The sequence below is a fragment of the Myotis myotis genome, unplaced genomic scaffold (assembly GCF_014108235.1).
Source record: "Myotis myotis isolate mMyoMyo1 unplaced genomic scaffold, mMyoMyo1.p scaffold_m19_p_15, whole genome shotgun sequence".
Classification (NCBI taxonomy): domain Eukaryota; kingdom Metazoa; phylum Chordata; class Mammalia; order Chiroptera; family Vespertilionidae; genus Myotis; species Myotis myotis.
In genome coordinates, this window is record NW_023416319.1 from 10,793,460 (window position 1) to 10,813,726 (window position 20,267).

Consider the following 20,267-nt stretch of genomic DNA (forward strand, 5'->3'; position numbering starts at 1 on the left):
ATGCTCGGACTGGTAGGTTAGCTTGCTGCTGGGGTTCAGCTGATCCGGACTGAGTGAGACAGGCCGGACATGCCCTGGAGCCCTCTCACGGTCCCTCCCCAGCCCTGATCGTGCACTGGTGGGGTCCCATGGCCTGGCCTGTGCCCTATCGAAATGTAGGACCCCATGGGGGATGTCAGAGAGCCAGTTTTGGTCAGATCTTGCAAGCCAGGCCGAGGGATCCCACTGGTGCATGAATACGTGCACCGGGCCTCTAGTATTTACATGAAAGAGAATATACTTTTTATTCAATAGGGTAAACTAATGATTAAATCAGAGAAACTATAATCTGTTTTTAAGTACTCTCTGACTTAATAGCAATGAATTGCCCCCTCATTTCCTCTGCTCTTCTTCACACACTATGAGCTGTCAGTGGTCCTGGCACTGCTCAGCCTGGAATAAATGGCAGTGATTACTATCAAGGAGTGATGACTACTCTTAAGAGTATTCATGCTAGCCCTAGCCAGCAGTTTTGCTCAGTGGATAGAGCACTGGCCTGCAGATTGAGGGGTCCCTTGGATTCTGGTCAAGGGCAAATACCTTGGTTGTAGGCTTGATCCCTGGCCTTGGCCGGGACTCATGTGGGAGGCAGTCAATCAATGTGTCTCTCTCACATAAATGTTTCTGTCTCTTCCCCTCCCTTCCACTCTTTCTACAAATCAATGGAAAAATATCCTCAAGTGAGGATAAAAAAACAAATGTTCATGTTAAAGAGGCAAAACATCTTATGTTTTTTAAAAAAGAAAAGGTGAGGACATAAAGTGAATTTTGGAAAAGTAATTTTAAGGTGGTAGTTAGAAGACTTGATTTCCAACTGTGAGTTTAGGGCTAATTTCTTTAGTCCAGGGAAAGGACAGTAGGGCAGCTGCTACCCGACCAGCATTGACCCTCCAGAATAGGTGTTGGTTTTTTTGTTTGTTTTTCATTTTAAGTTATACTTTTCAAGCAGACTAGAGGAAATAAGCAGGTCGGAGAAAGATAAATATCACATGGTCTCACTCATTTGTGGAATAAACAATGTAAACTGATGAACAAAAATAGAGCCAGAGGAAAAAAAATATTTTAGAATAGAATCCTGTTATTTGCAGGTTTTTATTTTATTTTAATATATTTTTATTGATTTCAGAGAGGAAGGAAAAGGGAGAGATAGAAACATCCATGATGAGAGAGAATCATGGGTCGGCTGCCTCCTGCAAGTCCCCCACTGGGGATTGAACCCACAACTTGGGTATGTGCCCTTGACTGGAATCGAACCTGGGGACTTTTCAGTTCACAGGCCGATGCTCTATCCACTGAGCCAAAGTGGCTAGGGCTGCAGATTTTTAATATTTCCTACAACTTTTGTGATATTATACTATGTTAATACAGTTTTGGTAATATTATTATATTTAAAATCTTTTAAAATCTTTTTTTCTTGAAGTTTTAATGTTTATTGCATGTAATATTATTGTATTTAAAATCATTTTTCTTGAAATATTAATGCTTATTGCATGTAAATGGCAAATTATTTTGTATCTAAAAAAATAAATAAAATTAACAGTGAAAAAGTTTGTTCCAAAAAAAAAAAAAAAAAAGCAGACTAGAAAAAAGACGAAAAGTATCAGGAAAACTATATTCTAATTAGTTTGCCACTATCTGTTTTAGGTGAATCAGGCTTCTCCAATAAATTTGAGGAAGAATCTCAAAGGTCAATTAGGACTGCTGAGTTTTGTAACAGATCAAAACCCAAATGTTCTAATTTCTCACCAAATCTCAACCTTCTGCTATATAAAGTAGTGGGGATGAGAGGGATGGAGGGAGGCAAAAGAATTACTTTAGTAAGCATGGTATATGATAAATGACAATATGAAAAACTATAATAAACACTAGAGGCCCGGTGCACAAAAATTTGTGCCCTCGGGGGGGGAGGGGGGTCCCTCAGCCCGCCCTGTGCCCTCTCGCAGTCTGGGACCCCTCAGGAGATAGCGACCTGCTGGCTTAGGCCTGCTCCCGGGTGGCAGAGGGCAGGCCCAATCCCTAGGTGCAGCCCCTGGTCAGACTCAGAGCAGGGCCGATTGGGGAGTTGGGGCGCTGCCCCGTCATGCACAGAGCAGGGCGATCGGGAGGTTGTGATGCCACCCTCAGTCACGCTCAGGGCCGATTGGGGGGTTGGGGCACCGTCCCCTGTCACACTCAAGGCAGAGTCGATGGGGAGGTTGCGGAACCACTCCCTGTCACGCACAGAGCAGGGCCAATCAGGGGGTTGGGACACTGCCCCGTCACTCACAGAGCAGGGCCGATCAGGGGGGTGGGGCGCCGCCCTCTATCACCCACAGAGCAGGGCCGATCAGGGGGGTGGGGAGCCGCCACTCTCACACTCGGGGCAGGGCCGATGGAGAGGTTATGGCTCTACCCCGTCACACACAGAGCAGGGCCTGTGGGGGGGTGGGGGTTGGGGCGCCGCACCCTGTCACACACAGAGCCGCAGGGTGATCAGGGGGTTGGGGAGCTCCCCCCATCAGGCACAGAGCAGGGCTGTTCAGGGGGTTGGGGAGCCGCCACTCTCACACTCAGGGCAGGGCCGATGGGGAGGTTATGGCTCTACCCCGTCACACACAGAGCAGGGCCGATAGGGAGGTTGTGGCCCCGCCCCGTCACACACAGAGCCACAGGGCGATCAGGGGGTTTGGGCGCTGCCCCGTCACGCTGATCCCGGTGCCGGGAGGCCTCACGGCTCCGCTGATCCCAGTGCTGGGAGGCATATAACCCTTTTACTATATAGGGTAGAGGCCTGGTGCACGGGTGGGTGCCGGCTGGTTTGCCCTGAAGGGTGTCCTGGATCAGGGTGGGGGTCCCCACTGGGGTGCCTGGCCAGCCTGGGTGAGGGGATGATGGCTGTTTGCAGCTAGTCACACATCCTTCAGGGTGCGGGTCCCCACTGGGGTGCCTGGCCAGTCTGGGTGAGGGGCTGAGGGCTGTTTTCAGGCTGGGGGTGACTGAAGCTCCCAACCGCTCCTTTTTTTCTTTTTTCTTTTTCTTTTTTTTTATTCTGGGCCAGCTTTAGCTTTGAGGCTTGGCTCCAGCTCTTAGGCTTCCGCTGCTGAAAGTAGATTTCTGGCCTTTGCTTACAATGTTGCGATCCTGCTGGCTGAAGCCCGAAGGACTAAAGCAGGTTTCTGGGGTTTTGTTTAGCTTCTATATTTGTTACATAGTTGCTTAGAGTTGCAGCTCAGAGGCCTTCAGCAGCAGGCGGGGAACACTGGAGTCCTCCGTCACTGAAGCAAGCAAGCCTCATGTTAGTTTCAAGCTGCCTGGCTGCCGGCCGCCATCTTGGCTGGCAGTTAATTTGCATATTGCCCTGATTAGCCAATGGGAAGGGTAGCGGTCGTATGCCAATTACCATGTTTCTCTTTTATTAGATAGGATTACTTATTCATTTTGCCATTTTTCTTGGAATAAGAGCTACTCGTATACTCTATTTGCTGACAACTATCAAAGAATATAAAAAAAATAAAGTATTAAACTTTTCCTTATGTCCCTCAATATTACAGATGAATACACTTTAAACCAGTGGTTCTCAACCTTCCTAATGCCGTGACCCTTTAAGACAGTTCCTCATGTTGTGGTGACCCCCAATTTCATTGTTACAAATTGAACATAATTAAAGCATAGTGATTAATCACAAAAACAATATGTAACTATATATGTGTTTTCCGATGGTCTTAGGCGACCCCTGTGAAAGGGTCGTTCAACCCCCAAAGGGGTTGCGACCCCCAGGTTGAAAACCACTGGTTTAAACTATACTGCCCATGTTTTAAAAACTAAATAGCAATGGCTTTTTTTTTTTCTATATGGTCTACTTTAGTAAAAAAAAAAAAAAAGGACCATACTCTATACAATACAGTGCAACATTCTGAAATCAGCAAAAACAGAAAATGCACCCATTCTGCAATTTAAGCACAGAGCTATAGAATATATACATATGCTTTAATAGTCTTTATAGTCCAGTTGAGCTCAAAAATATAATTATTCTCTGCCAGGAAATGGAAATAGTGATTTTAAAATACTATCTTTTAGAAGCTTTTACTACTTTGACAATGTTACATTCTAATCTTTTAATATTTGTTAACAAAAATAGTATTTTAGCCCTGACTGGTTTGGCTCAGTGGATATAGCATTGGCCTGTGGACTGAAGGTTCCCAGGTTCGATTCCAGTCAAGGGCATGAACCTTGGTTGCGGGCACATCCCCAGTAGGAGGTGTGCAGGAGGCAGCTGATCGATGTTTCTCTCTCATCAATGTTTCTAACTCTCTATACCTCTCCCTTCCTCTCTGTAAAAAATCAATAAAATATATCTTTAAAAAAATAGTATTTTAATGTTCAAGTAGCTATAAATAATTATCAATATCTTCTTTCACCTCTCATACCATACCTATAGTATCTGGGAGGTCTAGCAGTTCATTGTGCTGCAAGTCAAGGTTGGTTATCTGTGTGCAGTTTCCAATCTCCTTTGGAAGATGTTCAAGTTGATTGTGAGCTACATCCAGCGTAATGAGGTTACATAATTCACCTGTAAATTGACCAACATAAAAATTTAATAAGAATTATTAAATATATTAAATAATATTGAAAGGAAAATTTCATTTTCTATTATCATAATTAAAATGTCAAACACAAAATCTAAACTGTTACTTGAAAATGGCATCTTACAAACACTGAATCATTATATTGTTGACCTGAAACTAATGTGCTGTATCTCAAATATACCTAAAAAAGAAGAAAATGACTTATTCTTTCAGTTAACTTCTTCTACAACTTAGCAACATGGGTAACAGTGTCTACACACTGCTTTCAATGTGTAGTGTGCTGTCACATCAGCAGTACCAAAAGTCAATGATATCCTATCAAATCCTTCCTCAGCACAAGTGCTATTTTCCCTGTTCTTCTCCTGCCTCCATTACCAATAACTTCTCCAGGTTTGTTGTTGTTCAGTGAAATATCTGACAATTTGATAACAATAAACTAAGTCAACAGTTCATTTCTAAGTCTCTAAGGTTTCATACTGAATCCTGGTCAAAAGGAGTTATTTATTAACAACTCTGAATTCCCTTTCCTGTTTTATTTTTCTTGCCAAACTAAGTTAGTCATTAACACTTGTACAAAATACTCAAATGAAATAATTAAATAATGTTACCTGGACCGTGAAAGCAACTGTATAACCCCTGGCAGTCCTGGGAAAATTTTAAAAATTTTAGGGACTAAGGGTTACAATTTGAGTTAATACTGAAGAATAACTAATAATACTAGGTTTCATTATATTCACTTCAAGCCACATTTATTAAAAATTTAACATTTATTGTCTAGAATAGTTCATAGAAAATTACATAATTGGGAATTAAAATCTGTGATCCTTCAACTTTTAAAAAAATTGCTCATTCTGTTTTTGCATTTTTGTATAGATAGATTATATATGCATTTATTATATATTAATTGTATATCTAACTTGACTTATAAAATGTAACACTGCAGTACAATAGAAAATTGATTTTTATTTCAATAAATGTTACTGAGTCAAATGTGTACAAAAAATTGCTTATTCTACTTTCTCATATATCTGAATGCTGTGAATTGTTTTTTAAATGAATGACAATATCTGGGTTCTCAAAAAGCATATGCTTTAACATATCAGATCATTCTCCTATCTTATAAAGAATAATATATTAGGGGGAAACTTTAATAAGAGGAGAAATCTTAAACTAGGCCATAATTCAATGAAGGAAATAAATTGTAGTAATATTAGTAAGAGACAAAGATGGGGTTTATTTCTGGTTTCAAAAAGTAACCATTTCCTTCCTAGAAGAATAAAATTCTATCAAACTTCCTTGTCCAGAATTTCTTGAATTAAATCAATGAATTATTCAAACTGACTACCTGATGGCCCTCATTGTAATCCATCCAGGCCAAAAAAAAATTTTCTTTCTTTTTTTTTTTTTTTTTTTTTTTACAAAATCATCTACCATGAAACTCAAAGGAACCAGTCGAGGCGGGGGCAGGCAGCAGGGAATGGTGATATACTGTTTTCCCTGTGAAAACAGGATTTCTTGACTCTCTTGGTGTACATGAAGCCTCTTTCAAAGTAGCAAATGGTAAAAGGAGGTATTGAACAGGAAGAATGGAATACTCATCTACAAAAAAAAGCAATAATGAAGGTTTCCATCTATCTATTTAACACAAAAAGACATACCTTATACAAAAGAAGAAAAGTAAATGAACATTACCAAATGAGTTTTCTTGGCTACTCTCTGATATATTTACCTCTGCTCTTCATATGCTTACATGTACTCTCTGTTCAGTATCCTTTTACTGTTTTCTGCCAATGTTCACCCATGTAAATATTAATCCCTGGTATCAAATCACGGGTCATTAATAAAGATGTCATTAATACTTAGATAAATATTCTGATCCTATATAATAAAAGCCTAATAAGCTAAGTGTCCAACCATCCATTCGACTGTTCGACCAGTCACTATGAAGCGCACTGACCGCCAGGGGGTGGACGCTCCGACCAGTAGGTTAGCTTGCTGCTGGGGTCCAGCTGATCAGGACTGGGCGAGATGGGCCGGACACGCCCTGGAGCCCTTCCACAGTCCCTCCCCAGCCCCGATCATGCGCCGGTGGGGTCCCTCGGCCTGGCCTGTGCCCTCTCGCAATCTGGATCCCCTCAGGGGATGTTGGAGAGCTGATTTTGGCCTGATCTCCACAGGCCAGGCCGAGAGACTTCACCAGTACACGAATTCGTGCACCGGGCCTCTAGTTTTAATATAATTTCCCTATAAGAACAACCTTGAATAATGGTTAAGTTTCAAATATATGATTTAGACTAAATAGTCGCTATATTTCTAAAACTTCTAATTCCTCACATTCCTCAAATATACTGCCAAACACAAACTGGATGGCATAATTGAAAATGGTATACTTATAAAACAAGAGAATAAAAAGTCATTAATATGCATACTATAAATCTAATATGTATCAATGTTAATTTAGTACTTATAAATGGGAGTTTAACAAAATGATAATTTGCATAAATTCTGGAGTCTAAATTCTCTAATGGGTTTTAGCAAATTATATGAAAGGAGTGTAACACTTTTAAAAATGTAAAATTTTCATTTTACTTCATCTTTGTGCCTGAGCCTTATTTTGCAAACATTCTTAAAAGAGCTGATTTTATTTAGCATATAGTAAAGGATGGTCTGCATCACTGAAAATAACTACTTCTTTCCTTTATAATAAATGGAATGGCCATAATAAAAAAGAAAATAACAAGAATATTGAAAATGTAGAGAAATTGGAACCCTCAGACATTGCTCTTGGTAATGTAAAATGGTGCAGTCACTTAGGAAAACAGTCTAGTAGTTCCTCAAAATATTAAACATAAAATTACCATATGACTCAGTAATTCCACTTCTAAGTACATATGTAAGAAAAATGAAAACAAATGTCCAAACACAAACTTATACAAAAATGTTCATAGTAATTGTATTCATAATATCTAGAAAGTAGAAATAACCCAAATGTTCAACATAACTGAATGGGTAAATAAAATGTGGTATATTCATGCTATGGAATATATTCAGCAATAAAAGGAAATGAAGAACTAATATACGCTATAACATGGATGAATGCAGAAAACATGATGCTAAGTGAAAGAAGCCAATCATCAAGACCATATTTTGTATGATTCCATTTATATGAAATGTACAGAAGAGGAAAATCTATAGAAACAGAAAGTAGATCAGTGTTTGCCTTAGGGCTAAGGGGTTGGGAGAAAATAGAAGTGGTGACTGATAAAGGGTACAGTTTCTTTTTGGTGTGATGAAAATGTTCTAAAAATTGTTTGTGATGGTTGCACAGTTCTGTGAACATGCTAAAAAACAATGAATTATATACTTTAAATCTGTGAATTGTATGGTATATGATTTACATCTTAAGCTGCTATCCTCCCCACTTCAAAAAAATAAAAAATCTAATGCAATGGCTTTCAATTGCAGCTACACATAGAATAACGCAGCTTATTCTTTAAAAGTACAGATGCCCTGGACCTGCCAGACCACTAAATCATAATCTATGGGAGTGGGACCCACTTTTCTAGACCAGAGGGGGCAGTAGTGTAAGATCTAGGTTCGTATTCTAAACTTCCTAGCTGCATGATATCGAGTAAATTATCTAAATCTCTACATTTTCAGTTCCTTCTTCAGTGCAATAGGAGGAGAGATACCTATTTCCTTGGGTTATACAATTTAATGAGATAATGTATGTGAAGTACTCATGTACAGAACAGTGTACAGCCCCAAATTCATGCATCTAAGTTAAATCTTATATGTCTTAATTCCTCATAATAAATATTAAGTTTTGTATTTAAAAGCAGTTTACTTTCTACCTGATGCCCTTCTTGAAATAAAATAACATTTATGAAGTTAGTTTTACAGAAATTACAGCATCAACTTTAATAATGTCACTAATGGTGGGAGGATGCTCATTAAAAAATAAATTCTGTGCTTATTCTTTAAATTACAGATTTAGAAATGAAAGTAAAAAATTAGACAGGCACAAATATCAACCATTTAATTAAAGAAAAATTTCCAATTTAAAAAACTACATTCACTTTTTAGTAAAAATGTTTAAATACTTATATGTTCAAGAACAACTGAAGTAAATTTAAAATCCCATGAAATAATCCCTTGCTTAAGAAATGTGTTCTTGATCGGCTGGTGTGGCTCAGTAGATTGAGCATCAACCCATGCACCAAGAGATCACTGGTTTGATTCCTGATCAGGGCACATGCTCCGATTTCAGGCTTAATCCCTTGTAGGAGGTGTGCAGGAGGCAGCCCACTGATTCCTCTCACACATTGATGTTTCTATCTCTCTCTCTCCCTTTCTCTCACTCTAAAATAAATCAAAACAATTGTTTTTTAAAATGTGTTCTTAATTCCTAGGTAATATGATAAGTTCTCTATTGGAAAAAAAAAATCCTTAAAGAGAGACTTCATATGAATTAAAGCCAAAGTTTTAGAATGGAGAATGAAACATATGCAAAGCAACAAGAGCAAAGATAAGAAATAACATTTTTTCCCATATAAAAAGTAAGCATTTCTTTCTCCAAAAGCCTGTAATTTCTATTCCACCATGAGCCATATATCCAGGTAAAATTTTGACTGAATCTGGTATAAAATCAGAAGTCGTTCAGCAGCTACATCCTCATCTGAACACATGGAAAGGAATGTTTCCATTCAAATTCCTGGGAATACTTTAATATCTCATAAGTGAGCCACATTTTGTAACTACTGCTTCAGAAAAATCTATCATGGATTTTTCTAAGTACATTTAATTAAACCAAAATTAAGTTACGATTTTAAGTATCTGGTTAGAGTCAAATGTAGTGAAACCATAACTAAAATTTACACTGCATCTTCTTCAAAACTAGATAAAATTTTTAAAATACAGAATATTACATTTCTACAAAGCTGCAGAGCCTAAGAAGAGGAAATTTCCTTTATCACCCACTATAAGATCAATGCAACAAAATATTTAATCCAACCTTTTTATTAAGAATTGGACTTTCATACAAAAGAAAGCTTTCCTTTAAAAGTTGCTTAATCAATTATGTCAATTTTTTAAAATTTATAAAAAGGGCCCACAAAGACAATACCTTTATCAATTTCCCAAAATTGATAAGTCAAAGGTTTACTATATTCCAAATGTTTCTAAATTTTTTTCCATAATTAAGAATATCAAAGCAATAAATTTCTTTTTAATGACTTTTTTACACATGTATATTTCCTATTTTTATTCTACTACCATTCCTTTAATAACATTTGTTTCAGTAAAATTTAGCTTTATATACAAAAACTGGAATGAAATCTACCAAGTTGCTAACAGTGTTTTATTTAGTATGTGACTTTTCTGCTACTTTTCTGTATCTTGGATTGTTTTTAATGAACATGTGAGTACTTTTAAAATTCTTCAATTTTCATCTGACACTGTCCTGATATGCCAATTTTTTGTAGTAACTTAGGTAGAAAAGGGATGTGAATTTAAACAAACATTTTTCAGGTAAAGAAGGGAAAGTCAGGAAATGGGAGTACGTAGCCTTAATGGATCTAATAAAATTACATATATAAATACTTTAAAAACAGGGGGCAACAACTTAAAAATCAGGCAAACATTTTTTTTCTGCTTAGAATTCACTTTTTCTTCAATGAAAATGAAAGCAGATTAGGTTTGTGGGGAAAAGGCCTAATTGCATCTATATTCAAATTCATTTTCTTGAGCCTATACAATATCTCAAACCATGTACTATTAATATTGCTAAACTTAAATAATTAAAGTAAACCATAAATAAGATAGAATTTAGAAACCAGATGCTGTTAGGCAAGTATCAAATATTTACTGGTATGGAAAAGTACTCAAATTATTTAGCATAATAAATGCTACAAACAATAATAGTAAACCAAAGCTCTTACCAATTTCAGCAGGTAGTTGTTTGATTTTGTTCTCTCGAATGCTAAGCATGCTGAGTTTTGACAGGTTTTTGATGTCCTTTTCCACAGTAGTTATACGATTAAAGCGAAGGTAAAGAGTGGTGAGAGAATCTAGCCTATACACCACAGAAGGAATTTCTCGCAGTTTATTATGCCGTAAATCAAGCATCCGCAGCTTCTTCAAGTTATCAAGAGAGTCAGGCAAACTGGTAAGTGAGTTTTCACTTAGAGCCAGTGTCATGAGATTTACTAGACAGCCCACTTCTGCTGGGAGGGACTGCAATTTGTTGCTATATAAATAAAGTTCTGTTAATTGAGTCAACTCTTTGATTGATGATGGCAATATGTGTATAGATCTCTTGGATAAGTCCAAACGCATTGAGTTCTCTTCCCGACATTTGTTGAGCTCTTTAATTACCTCTGCATTGCTAGATTTTTTTCTAGTCCCAGGTGCTGGATTTGGCCGTTTGATCGTATTGTCAACTGAAAAAGCCACCCCTGGTTGGGCAGCACTGGAGTCCTTCTTTCCATCTTTGGCATCTTTCCCTTTGGTCTTAGGTTCTTTTTCTTTGCTCTCTTTCCCAAAACCTCCAGAGGCTTTTGCCTCTTTTTCTCTTTCCTTGGCTGATGGTACTTTGGGATCTTTCTCTTTAGAGTCCTTTTCTTTTCCTAAACTACTACTCATGGTGACTCAAGCTTTGGCAAAAACTACATGAACTCTTTTTATTTTATTTGCCAACAATAGTAATTAGAATTCAAAGATGAAGAGACAAAGATCCTATGGAATCAAAAAGGTACTGGCTTGAAGAAGCGATCACCATGGAATAACAGCCATCTATTACATGTTGGATCTATTCCCATTTCTGATAGCTCATTTCAACTGGTAAAATGGTGCTGGTCAAGCAATGATTCATTAGAATTCCTGAAATAGAATACAGTTAATATTAATATTTTAGATTATAATTTATTCTAAGCAAATGGGCTCTGAAAAACAATTATACTGACAATTTTGGCATTTTCTTATGATTTTATACAGTAAATATTTATCAAGCACTTATGCAAAATCCTTTGAAAATCTATAAAAATTAATAAGGTAGACCTTATCCTCAAATAATTTATAGTCTGTACAAAAAGAAGTAAGATGAGTATACCAGTTACTATAGAACAAAATTTTGTTAAGAGATGAAAAAGAGGAAAAGTCACAACAGCAGCTAATGTCTGAGTGCTTTCCATGTATAAGCACTATTGTAAGGAATTAACAAATATTAATACATTTAATACACATAACAGCCCTATGAGATAAATTGTTATCCCTATTTCATTCACTGAGACACTGAGGCACAGAAATATTTTTAACTAGCTTTTAATCTTGGAAAAATGGTAAAGATGAGATTCCAACATAGATAGTATGTATCTACAGCCTATGTTCCTAACCACTACACTAAAACTGCTCTATCTGCACCTAATTATCAGATAGCTCTAATTAACAGCAATGATTTCAAAAGTGATGATGATAGAATAGAGAGCAGTCTGGTAAAAGAACAAAATAAGCAAAGTGAAATATGTATAGAAAACAGCAAATAGTTTCAGGAAAAAAGGGCATTAAGAATCTGCACTTAAACAAGCACTCTAGATGACTCTGATGCAGGTAGATCTGGGGACTAACTTCCAAAGGGAGGCGACCAGCAGTGGCGGTGGGGGGTGGGGCCAGTCAAGGCTGGTGCCAGTGGGGTGCTTGGGGGGGCCCTGATCGCCAGGCCTAGGGACCCTACCCATGCACGAATTTCGTGCATCAGGCCTCTAGTTACTATATAACATAAGTTTTTTTAATTCTTGGTTTTATTTCTAGTTCCTAGGTAAATCTTTTCACACCTCAAATTCTTGTTATCTTTCACAACAGCAATATAATATTTGTCCTTCATATATACTCATTTGTTTCTGTTGTATCTGTATTTTTCTTATTTAATAAAACTGTAATAACATTTTTGAGTGTCAAACACTTGACCATCCTGGTCAAGTCAGAACTAAAGCAAATGAGTTTTGCAGAGCAGGTGGGCATCCACCTCAGTGATGATTGAAAGTCAAAAATCAAAAAGTCCCATAGCAGAATGTCAGCAGGAGACTAAGGAGGGTAGAGTACTGAAAGCCTACCCCCATCTTGGATTTCAGAGCCCAGGTAAGAGGAGAAAGACAATCCCACAAGGGGGCAGTTCAGTTTGGGGGGTATCAGAACCCAAACAGGACAAAGTGAACATCAACAGAAGTTGGCAATCCACAGGAGGTGTCAAGGGGCCAAGGGGGTGGGCATGTGTGTCCTCACAGGGGGATGGCTCAGCATGAAGAATCAGAGACTGAATGGAGTGAAAAGAACGGGCACAGGTGGTGATGGACCAGTGTGTGACACTGGAGTGTAAAGGGGTAAGGAAGGAAGATGTCTACATGAAGAGCTGGGTGGTTAAGGGATAGGTGAATGCATGGGGAGTTAAGAATACAAGCAAGGTGAAGAGGGCCTCCACGGTATAAATACAGCACTAAAAAATGGGCAGGCAATTCATAGAATAATACTTAAATGACCAATAAATACTGTTTCAAAACTGCTCAATATTTCAAATAGTAATTTGAGAACTATTAAGAGACATTACTGCCATCAGGTTAACAAGTAAAACGTCTGATAAAACCAACTGTTAGAGAATATGGAGCTGAAAAAACTCACACTCTGCTGTTAAAAGTATCATTGATAAAACTATTATGGCAAACAATTTGGTAAAAACCTGATGAATTTGAAAATGCCACATCTACGCATTAGATCCATCAATTCTACTCCTAGGTATTTACAGTATGAAAACTTCTACACGCTTGCACAAGGAGCCTCTATGGCAAAGTCCTTCTTCACCATGTTAAAAATCACTACACCTCCAGAAACTCAGATAAATCTCAGAAACAACAGTAAACAACACCTCTAAAAACAGAAACATATTAAATTGCAGAATAATATATAAAGAATGGTTCTGTGAGTGAACATATTCATCAATGACACATCTGATACAGGATTTAATATCCAAAATTTATAAAGAACTCAACACCAAAAAAACAAACAATCCCAATTAAAAAAAAATGGGCAAAGGAGCTGAATAGACACTTTTCCAAAAGAGAACATACAGATGGCCAATAGACATGAAAAGATGCTCAACATCACTAATCATCACAGAAATGCAAACGAATGAAACTGGATTGCATTTTATCCCCATGTACAAAAATTAATTCAAAATGGATCAAAGACTTAGACATAAGACCCCAGACTATAAGTCACATAGAAAAAAATATAGGTACCAAACTTATGGACCTACGTGGAGAACATTTTATGGACTTGACCCCAAAGGCAAGGGAGGTAAAGGCAAAAATAAATGAATGGGACTATATCAAACTGAAGAGCTTCTGCACAGCAAAAGAAACGGACAACAAAACAAACAGGCAGCCAACCAGATGGGAGATATTTGCAAACAGTAACTCTGACAAAGGTTTAATTTCCAAAATATAAAAAGAACTCATAAAACTCAACACCAAACTATCCAATCAAAAAGTGGGCAGAGGACCAGAAAATACACCTCTCCCAAGAAGACAAACAGCCAATAGATATATTAAAAGATGTTCAACCTCACTGGCAATCAGGCAAATGCAAATTAAAACTACAATGAGATACCACCTTACACCAGTTAGAGTAGTCTTTATCAACAAGACAAGCAACAACAAGTGTCGGAGTGGTTGTGGAAAAAAGGGAACCCTCAGTGACTGCTGGTGGGAATGGAGACTGGTACAACCACTATGTAAAGCAGTCTGGCGATTCCTCAAAAAATTAAAAATAGAGCTACCATACGACCCAACAATTCCACTCCTCGGTTATACCCGAAAAACTAGAATCATTTATATGCAAAGACATATGCACCCCTATGTTCACTGCAGCATTATTCACGGTGGCCAAGAGTTGGAAACAGCCAAAGTGCCCTACGACAGAGGACTGGATAAAGAAGATGTGGTATATATATACACAATGGAGTACTACACAGCCATAAGGAAGGAAGAAATAGCGTCATTTACAACAACATGGATGTACCTTGAGAACATTATGCAAAGTGAAATAAGTCAAACAGAGAAAGCTAACAACTATATGATTTAGCTCATATGTGGAATATAAAACTGAAACTTATGTACACAAACAGCAGTGTGGTGGTTGCCAGAGGGAGGGGAGTGGGGAAAGAAAGGGGTACTAATATGAGGTGACAGGAGAAGATTTGACTTTGGATGGTGGGCACATGGTTCTATATACAGATTATGTAAATTAGTAATCCACACATGCAACCTATATGTTCATGTAGACTAATGTCACTGCAATAAAATTTAAAATAAAATAAAAAACATAATGAGCTATCACCTCACACCTATCAGGATGGCTATCCTATCTAATAAAAGAGAAACACGGTAATTGGCGTACAACCGCTAGCCTTCCCATTGGCTAATCAGCAAGATATGCAAATTAACTGCCAGCCAAGATGGCGGCCGGCAGCCAGGCAGCTTGAAACTAACATGAGACTTGCTTGCTTCAGTGATGGAGGAAACCAACGTTCCCCGCCTGCCTTGCCGGCCTCTGAGCCTGCAGTTTGAAACATAGTTACAAATATAGAAGCTAAACAAAACCCCAGAAACCTGCTTTCAGCTAGCCGGGATCTCAGAGCTGGAGTTATACATTGTTTCGATTATAGAACACAAACAAACCAGATACCTGCTTTCAGGAGCGGAGGCCTAAGAGCTGGAGCCTCGCCGAAACCGGTTTGGCTCAGTGGATAGAGCGTCGGCCTGTGGACTGAAAGGTCCCAGGTTAGATTCCGGTCAAGGGCATGTACCTTGGTTGCGGGCACATCCCCAGTGGGAGATGCGCAGGAGGCAGCTGATCGATGTTTCTCTCTCATCGATGTTTCTAACTCTCTATCTCTCTCCCTTCCTCTCTGTAAAAAATCAATAAAATATATTAAAAAAAAAAAAAGAGGTGGAGCCTCAGAGCTAAAGCTGGCCCAGAAAAAAAAGAAAAAAAGGAGCGGTTGGGAGCTTCCGTCACCCGCTAGCCTGAAAACAGCCCTCAGCCCCTCACCCAGACTGGCCAGGCACCCCAGTGGGGACCCCCACCCTGATCCAGGACACCCTTCAGGGCAAACCAGCCAGCCCCGACCCATGCACCAGGCCTCTATCCTATATAGTAAAAGGGTAATATGTCTCCCAGCACCGGGATCAGCGGAGCCGAGAGGCCTCCCGGCACCGGGATCAGCGTGACAGGGGGCAGCGCCCAAACCCCCTGATCACCCCTGCTCTGTGCCTGAAAGGGGGGAGCTCCCCAACCCCCTGATCGCCCTGTGGCTCTGTGTGTGACAGGGTGCGATGCCCCAACCCCCTGATCGGCCCTGCTCTGTGTGTGACAGGGTGCGGCGCCCCAACCCGCCCCCCCCCCCACGGGCCCTGCTCTGTGTGTGATGGGGTAGAGCCATAACCTCCCCATCGGCCCTGCCGAGTGTGACAGTGGCGGCGCCCCAACCCCCTGATCGGCCCTGCTCTGTGGGTGATAGAGGGCGGCACCCCAACCCCGATTGGCCCTGCTCTGTGTGTGACAGGGGGCGGTGCCCCAACTCCCCTATCGGCCCTACTCTGTGAGTTACAGGGGGGAGCTCCTCAACCCCGATTGGCCCTGCTCTGTGCGTGACAGGGGGTGGCGCCGCAGCCTCCCCATCGACCCTGCCTTGAGTGTGACAGGGGGTGGTGCCCCAACCCCCCAATTGGCCCTACCCTGAGTGTGACTAAGAGTGGCATCACAACCTCCTGATCAGCCCTGCTCTGTGCATGACAGGGGCCGGCGCCGCAACTCCCCAATCGGCCCTGCTCTGAGCCGGACCAGGGGCTGAACCTAGGGATTGGGCCTGCCCTCTGCCACCCGGGAGCAGGCCTAAGCCAGCAGGTCGTTATCTCCCGAGGGGTCCCAGACTACGAGAGGGCACAGGCCGGGCTGAGGGACCTCTCCTCCCACCCAAGTGCACAAATTTTTGTGCACCGGGCCTCTAGTATATATATAAAAGGCTAAAAAGCCTAAGCGACTGGCCAACCTTCTGGTAGCTATGACACTCACTGACCACCAGGGGGCAGACGCTCAATGTAGGAGCTGCCGAACTGCAGTGACTTCGAAGCTGCTGTTCTTGGGTGATGCACCCGGAACCAGAGAGGAGGGAGCCCGATTCCAAGCTGTGTCAGCCAAGAACCACCCTTTCGCAATCTGGGACCCCCTTGGGGGATGTCGGGGAGCCAGTTTCAGCCTGATCCCCGCAGGCCATGCCGAGGGACCCCACCGATGCATTCATCTGTGCACTGGGCCTCTATCTATGTATATAAAAGGCTAAGTGACCAACTAACTATCTAACCGTCCGGTACATATGATGCGCATGGTATGACTCGTGCATGCACAATACATATAAAGCTCTCACCGGTAACAATTGCACGCGCCCAACCAGCCAGTACATGTGATGAGCACTGGCAATCCTAGCCTATCTAATAAAAGCCTAATATGCAAATCGACCTAACAGCAAAACAACCAGTCGCTATGATGCACACTGACCACCAGGGGGCAGGTGCTCAATGCAGGTGCTGCCCCCAGCTGCAGGCCCCAGGCCAGCCAAGGCAGATGCCTGGGGGGGGGGGGGGGTGAGGGGGGCGGGTCCTTATTGCCCTGCTGGTTGCCCCACAGATTGGCCCTGATCGCTGGCCAGGCCTAGGGACCCTCCCCATTCACGAATTTCATGCATCGGGCCTCTAATTTATCCATATTAAAAACCTTATTAGGTCCCCATGGCTACAGATAATCCTGTCATGCAAACACATGTTTTAGAATACCTAACAACATGCTAACCTGAAAATGTTCAGTAATACATTCTCCAAATTTCCCAAAATCTATTTCTACAACATTTAGTCCCATGGTCAAATAGGTTTAGGATAAGATGTATTTCAAACATAATTAAACTGTGTTTTTACAGCAGAAATTACCAGTGCTTTTAATATAATAGTGTACTTTGTGAAGAATATATATGACTTCCCAATCTATATGCTATATACTAGTTATCAGTATTCTTCATATGAAGGATAGTAATACCTTTTCCTATTAATGAAACTATTAATATGGATATCATAAATATTCCCTTTCTGTTGATAATTTTTCTTTTAACTTAATCATAGCATTCATAAATACATAAAAAATCTTAAAAGTGTAGAAAAATATCCATCAAATGATGGTTATGTATTAGGATGGTTTTCGCTTTCCTTTACCTCTGTATCACTTTCTTTTAAAATATATTTTATTGATTTTTTACAGAGAGGAAGGGAGAGGGATAGAGAGTTAGAAACATCGACGAGAGAGAAACATCGATCAGCTGCCCCCTGCACACCTCCTACTGGGGATGTGCCCACAACCAAGGTACATGCCCTTGACCGGAATCGAACCTAGGACCTTTCAGTCCACAGGCCAACGCTCTATCCACTGAGCCAAACCAGTTAGGGCTCTGTATCAACTTTTTAAATGTATATAATAAGCATTCACTCTTTTCATAGTCAAGGATAAAAAAAGCTATTTTCATTTTGAAACAGAAAAAATCCTAAAAGTGCTAGTTTGGTTATACTGACTTTTAAACTGAGAAAGGATAAAGGTAATTAAATTTCATTTATAAAGAAAATCTGAATGTATAATACAAGAGGTCAACATAATATCAAAGCCCATTTAAATTAGTCCATGATAGCCCACGAAGAACTAAATATATCCAGCACTTCAGATTTGAATTATAGTACAAGAAATATTATTTAAAAGTTCATGGAGGGATCTGATCTACTGAAGTTATAAACCAATTTTTGGATACTGGCAGTTCAGAAAAACAGTTTTTCTCCAATTATAAATATTTAAATTTATATAAGTATAAAAACTGTATTTTCATTCAGTCAACAGTTTATTTCATACATACTAGTAAGTGTCATGCACTGTTCAAGATGCTAAGTATGCAATAATAAGTCACAGTTCTTGTCTGTAAGCTTACAAACAAGTGGATAAGGCAAAGAACAGTGTGGTAAGGATTGCTGCAGCACAAAGAGAAGACCCTAAAACAGTCTTGGACATTGGGGGAAACAGTAAAGGCTTCTTAAAAAAGATAACAGGTAGGCCCTGTTGAGATAGCTCAGTTGGTTAAAGCACTGTCCAGATCCCCTGTCATGGCACATACAAGAATCAACAAATGAATGCATAAAAAGTGAACAAGAAGTCGATGTTTTTCTTTCTTTCTCTACCCACCTTCCTCTAAATTTTTTTAAATCGGTCAATCAATTAATTAAAAAAGACAATAGCTAAGGAGAAAGCAACTAAAAAGGTTTGGAGGGGATGTCAAGATTCCTGGAGTCATCCTGACTCCTACTTCTCCTTCAGTTCTGACATCCTAATCATCACCAAATCCTATCCATTCTTTTCCCAAAATTTCTCCTGACTTCAACTTCTCTTCATTCTCACTGCCACTACCCTGCTCTAGGCAATACCAAATTTCTTCCAATAGCTTTGTAACTGGTCTTACCACAACCACTCCCCCATCCTGTTCCTAACCTAATCACTACACTGTAATTAGAGTGATCATTCAAATACTCACATCTAATCGGGTTACTATACAATTTAAAACACTTGAGGGAAGAGTGGGTGGCCTCCATAAACACAGCCCTCAGGATAAAATCCAAATTTCTTAGCAGTAATTACCGAGTCTTTCAAGATCTGGCCCCTGCTTGCTTCTCCTGCCACAACTCTGGTATTTCCCACTTAGCACTCTAGTCACAGCAGGTCCTGCTATCTCTGCCCCCCGGACTTTATACAAGCTATTCTCTTCTGCCAGAAACATTGGTTTACAATTCTTCACTGATCGAATTCTTGTATTCTTCAGAACTCAGCTCAGAGGTCTGGAAAGCCTTTCTTGATTACTCAGAAACATTTCTGAATATCCCATCCTCCACTTAAAACTACCCCTTATCAGAACATGCATCACACTGGATTATACTTACTGGGTTAGTTGTCTGACTCCTTCATTTAAAGTAATGGAAAATAGGGACCCTTCTTTTTCTCAGTTGTATCCTAGTACTTAGAAATAATGCCTAACACATAATAGCAGTTGTATTTATTAAAAGAATTATAAATGCCGAAACCGGTTTGGCTCGGTGGATAGAGCGTCGGCCTGCGGACTGAAGGGTCCCGGGTTCGATTCCGGTCGGGGGCATGTGCCTGGGTTGCGGGCGCATCCCCAGTGGGGGTTGTGCGGGAGGCGGCTGGTCGATGTTTCTCTCTCGTCGGTGTTTCTAGCTCTCTATCCCTCACCCTTCCTCTCTGTGGAAGATCAATAAAATATATTTAAAAAAAATAATAAAAAAATAAAATAAAATAAAAGAATTATAAATATATGTTAACTTGGCTTTATCTGCCCTACAATCTGCCCTCCTTACATAAAGAAACAATTTATACTCTATAAAGTGCTCTACAAATTAAAAGATATCATGAACTTTTTATTAAACATACAGTAAGTACTCAATAAACACTTGCTGAATGAAGATAACTGAACAATAAAGAGATAAAAATGTTTTCTCATCCTAGCTGGTTTGGCTC

At 39.9% G+C, this 20,267-nt stretch overlaps 1 protein-coding gene across 5 annotated transcripts in view; it reads right to left on the minus strand.

Moving 5' to 3' along the window:
• SHOC2 (SHOC2 leucine rich repeat scaffold protein) overlaps positions 1-20,267 on the minus strand; it is a 96,109-nt gene that overhangs the window by 19,627 nt on the left and 56,215 nt on the right. For all 5 annotated transcript variants that reach the window (XM_036336010.1, XM_036336011.1, XM_036336013.1 and 2 more), the window contains exons 2-3: positions 10,544-11,483; positions 4,451-4,588 (exon numbers count right to left, since the gene is read on the minus strand). In XM_036336010.1, coding sequence (XP_036191903.1) covers positions 4,451-4,588; positions 10,544-11,246 — 841 coding nt within the window. In that variant the 5' untranslated portion in view covers positions 11,247-11,483. The remainder of the gene's footprint in view (positions 1-4,450; positions 4,589-10,543; positions 11,484-20,267) is intronic.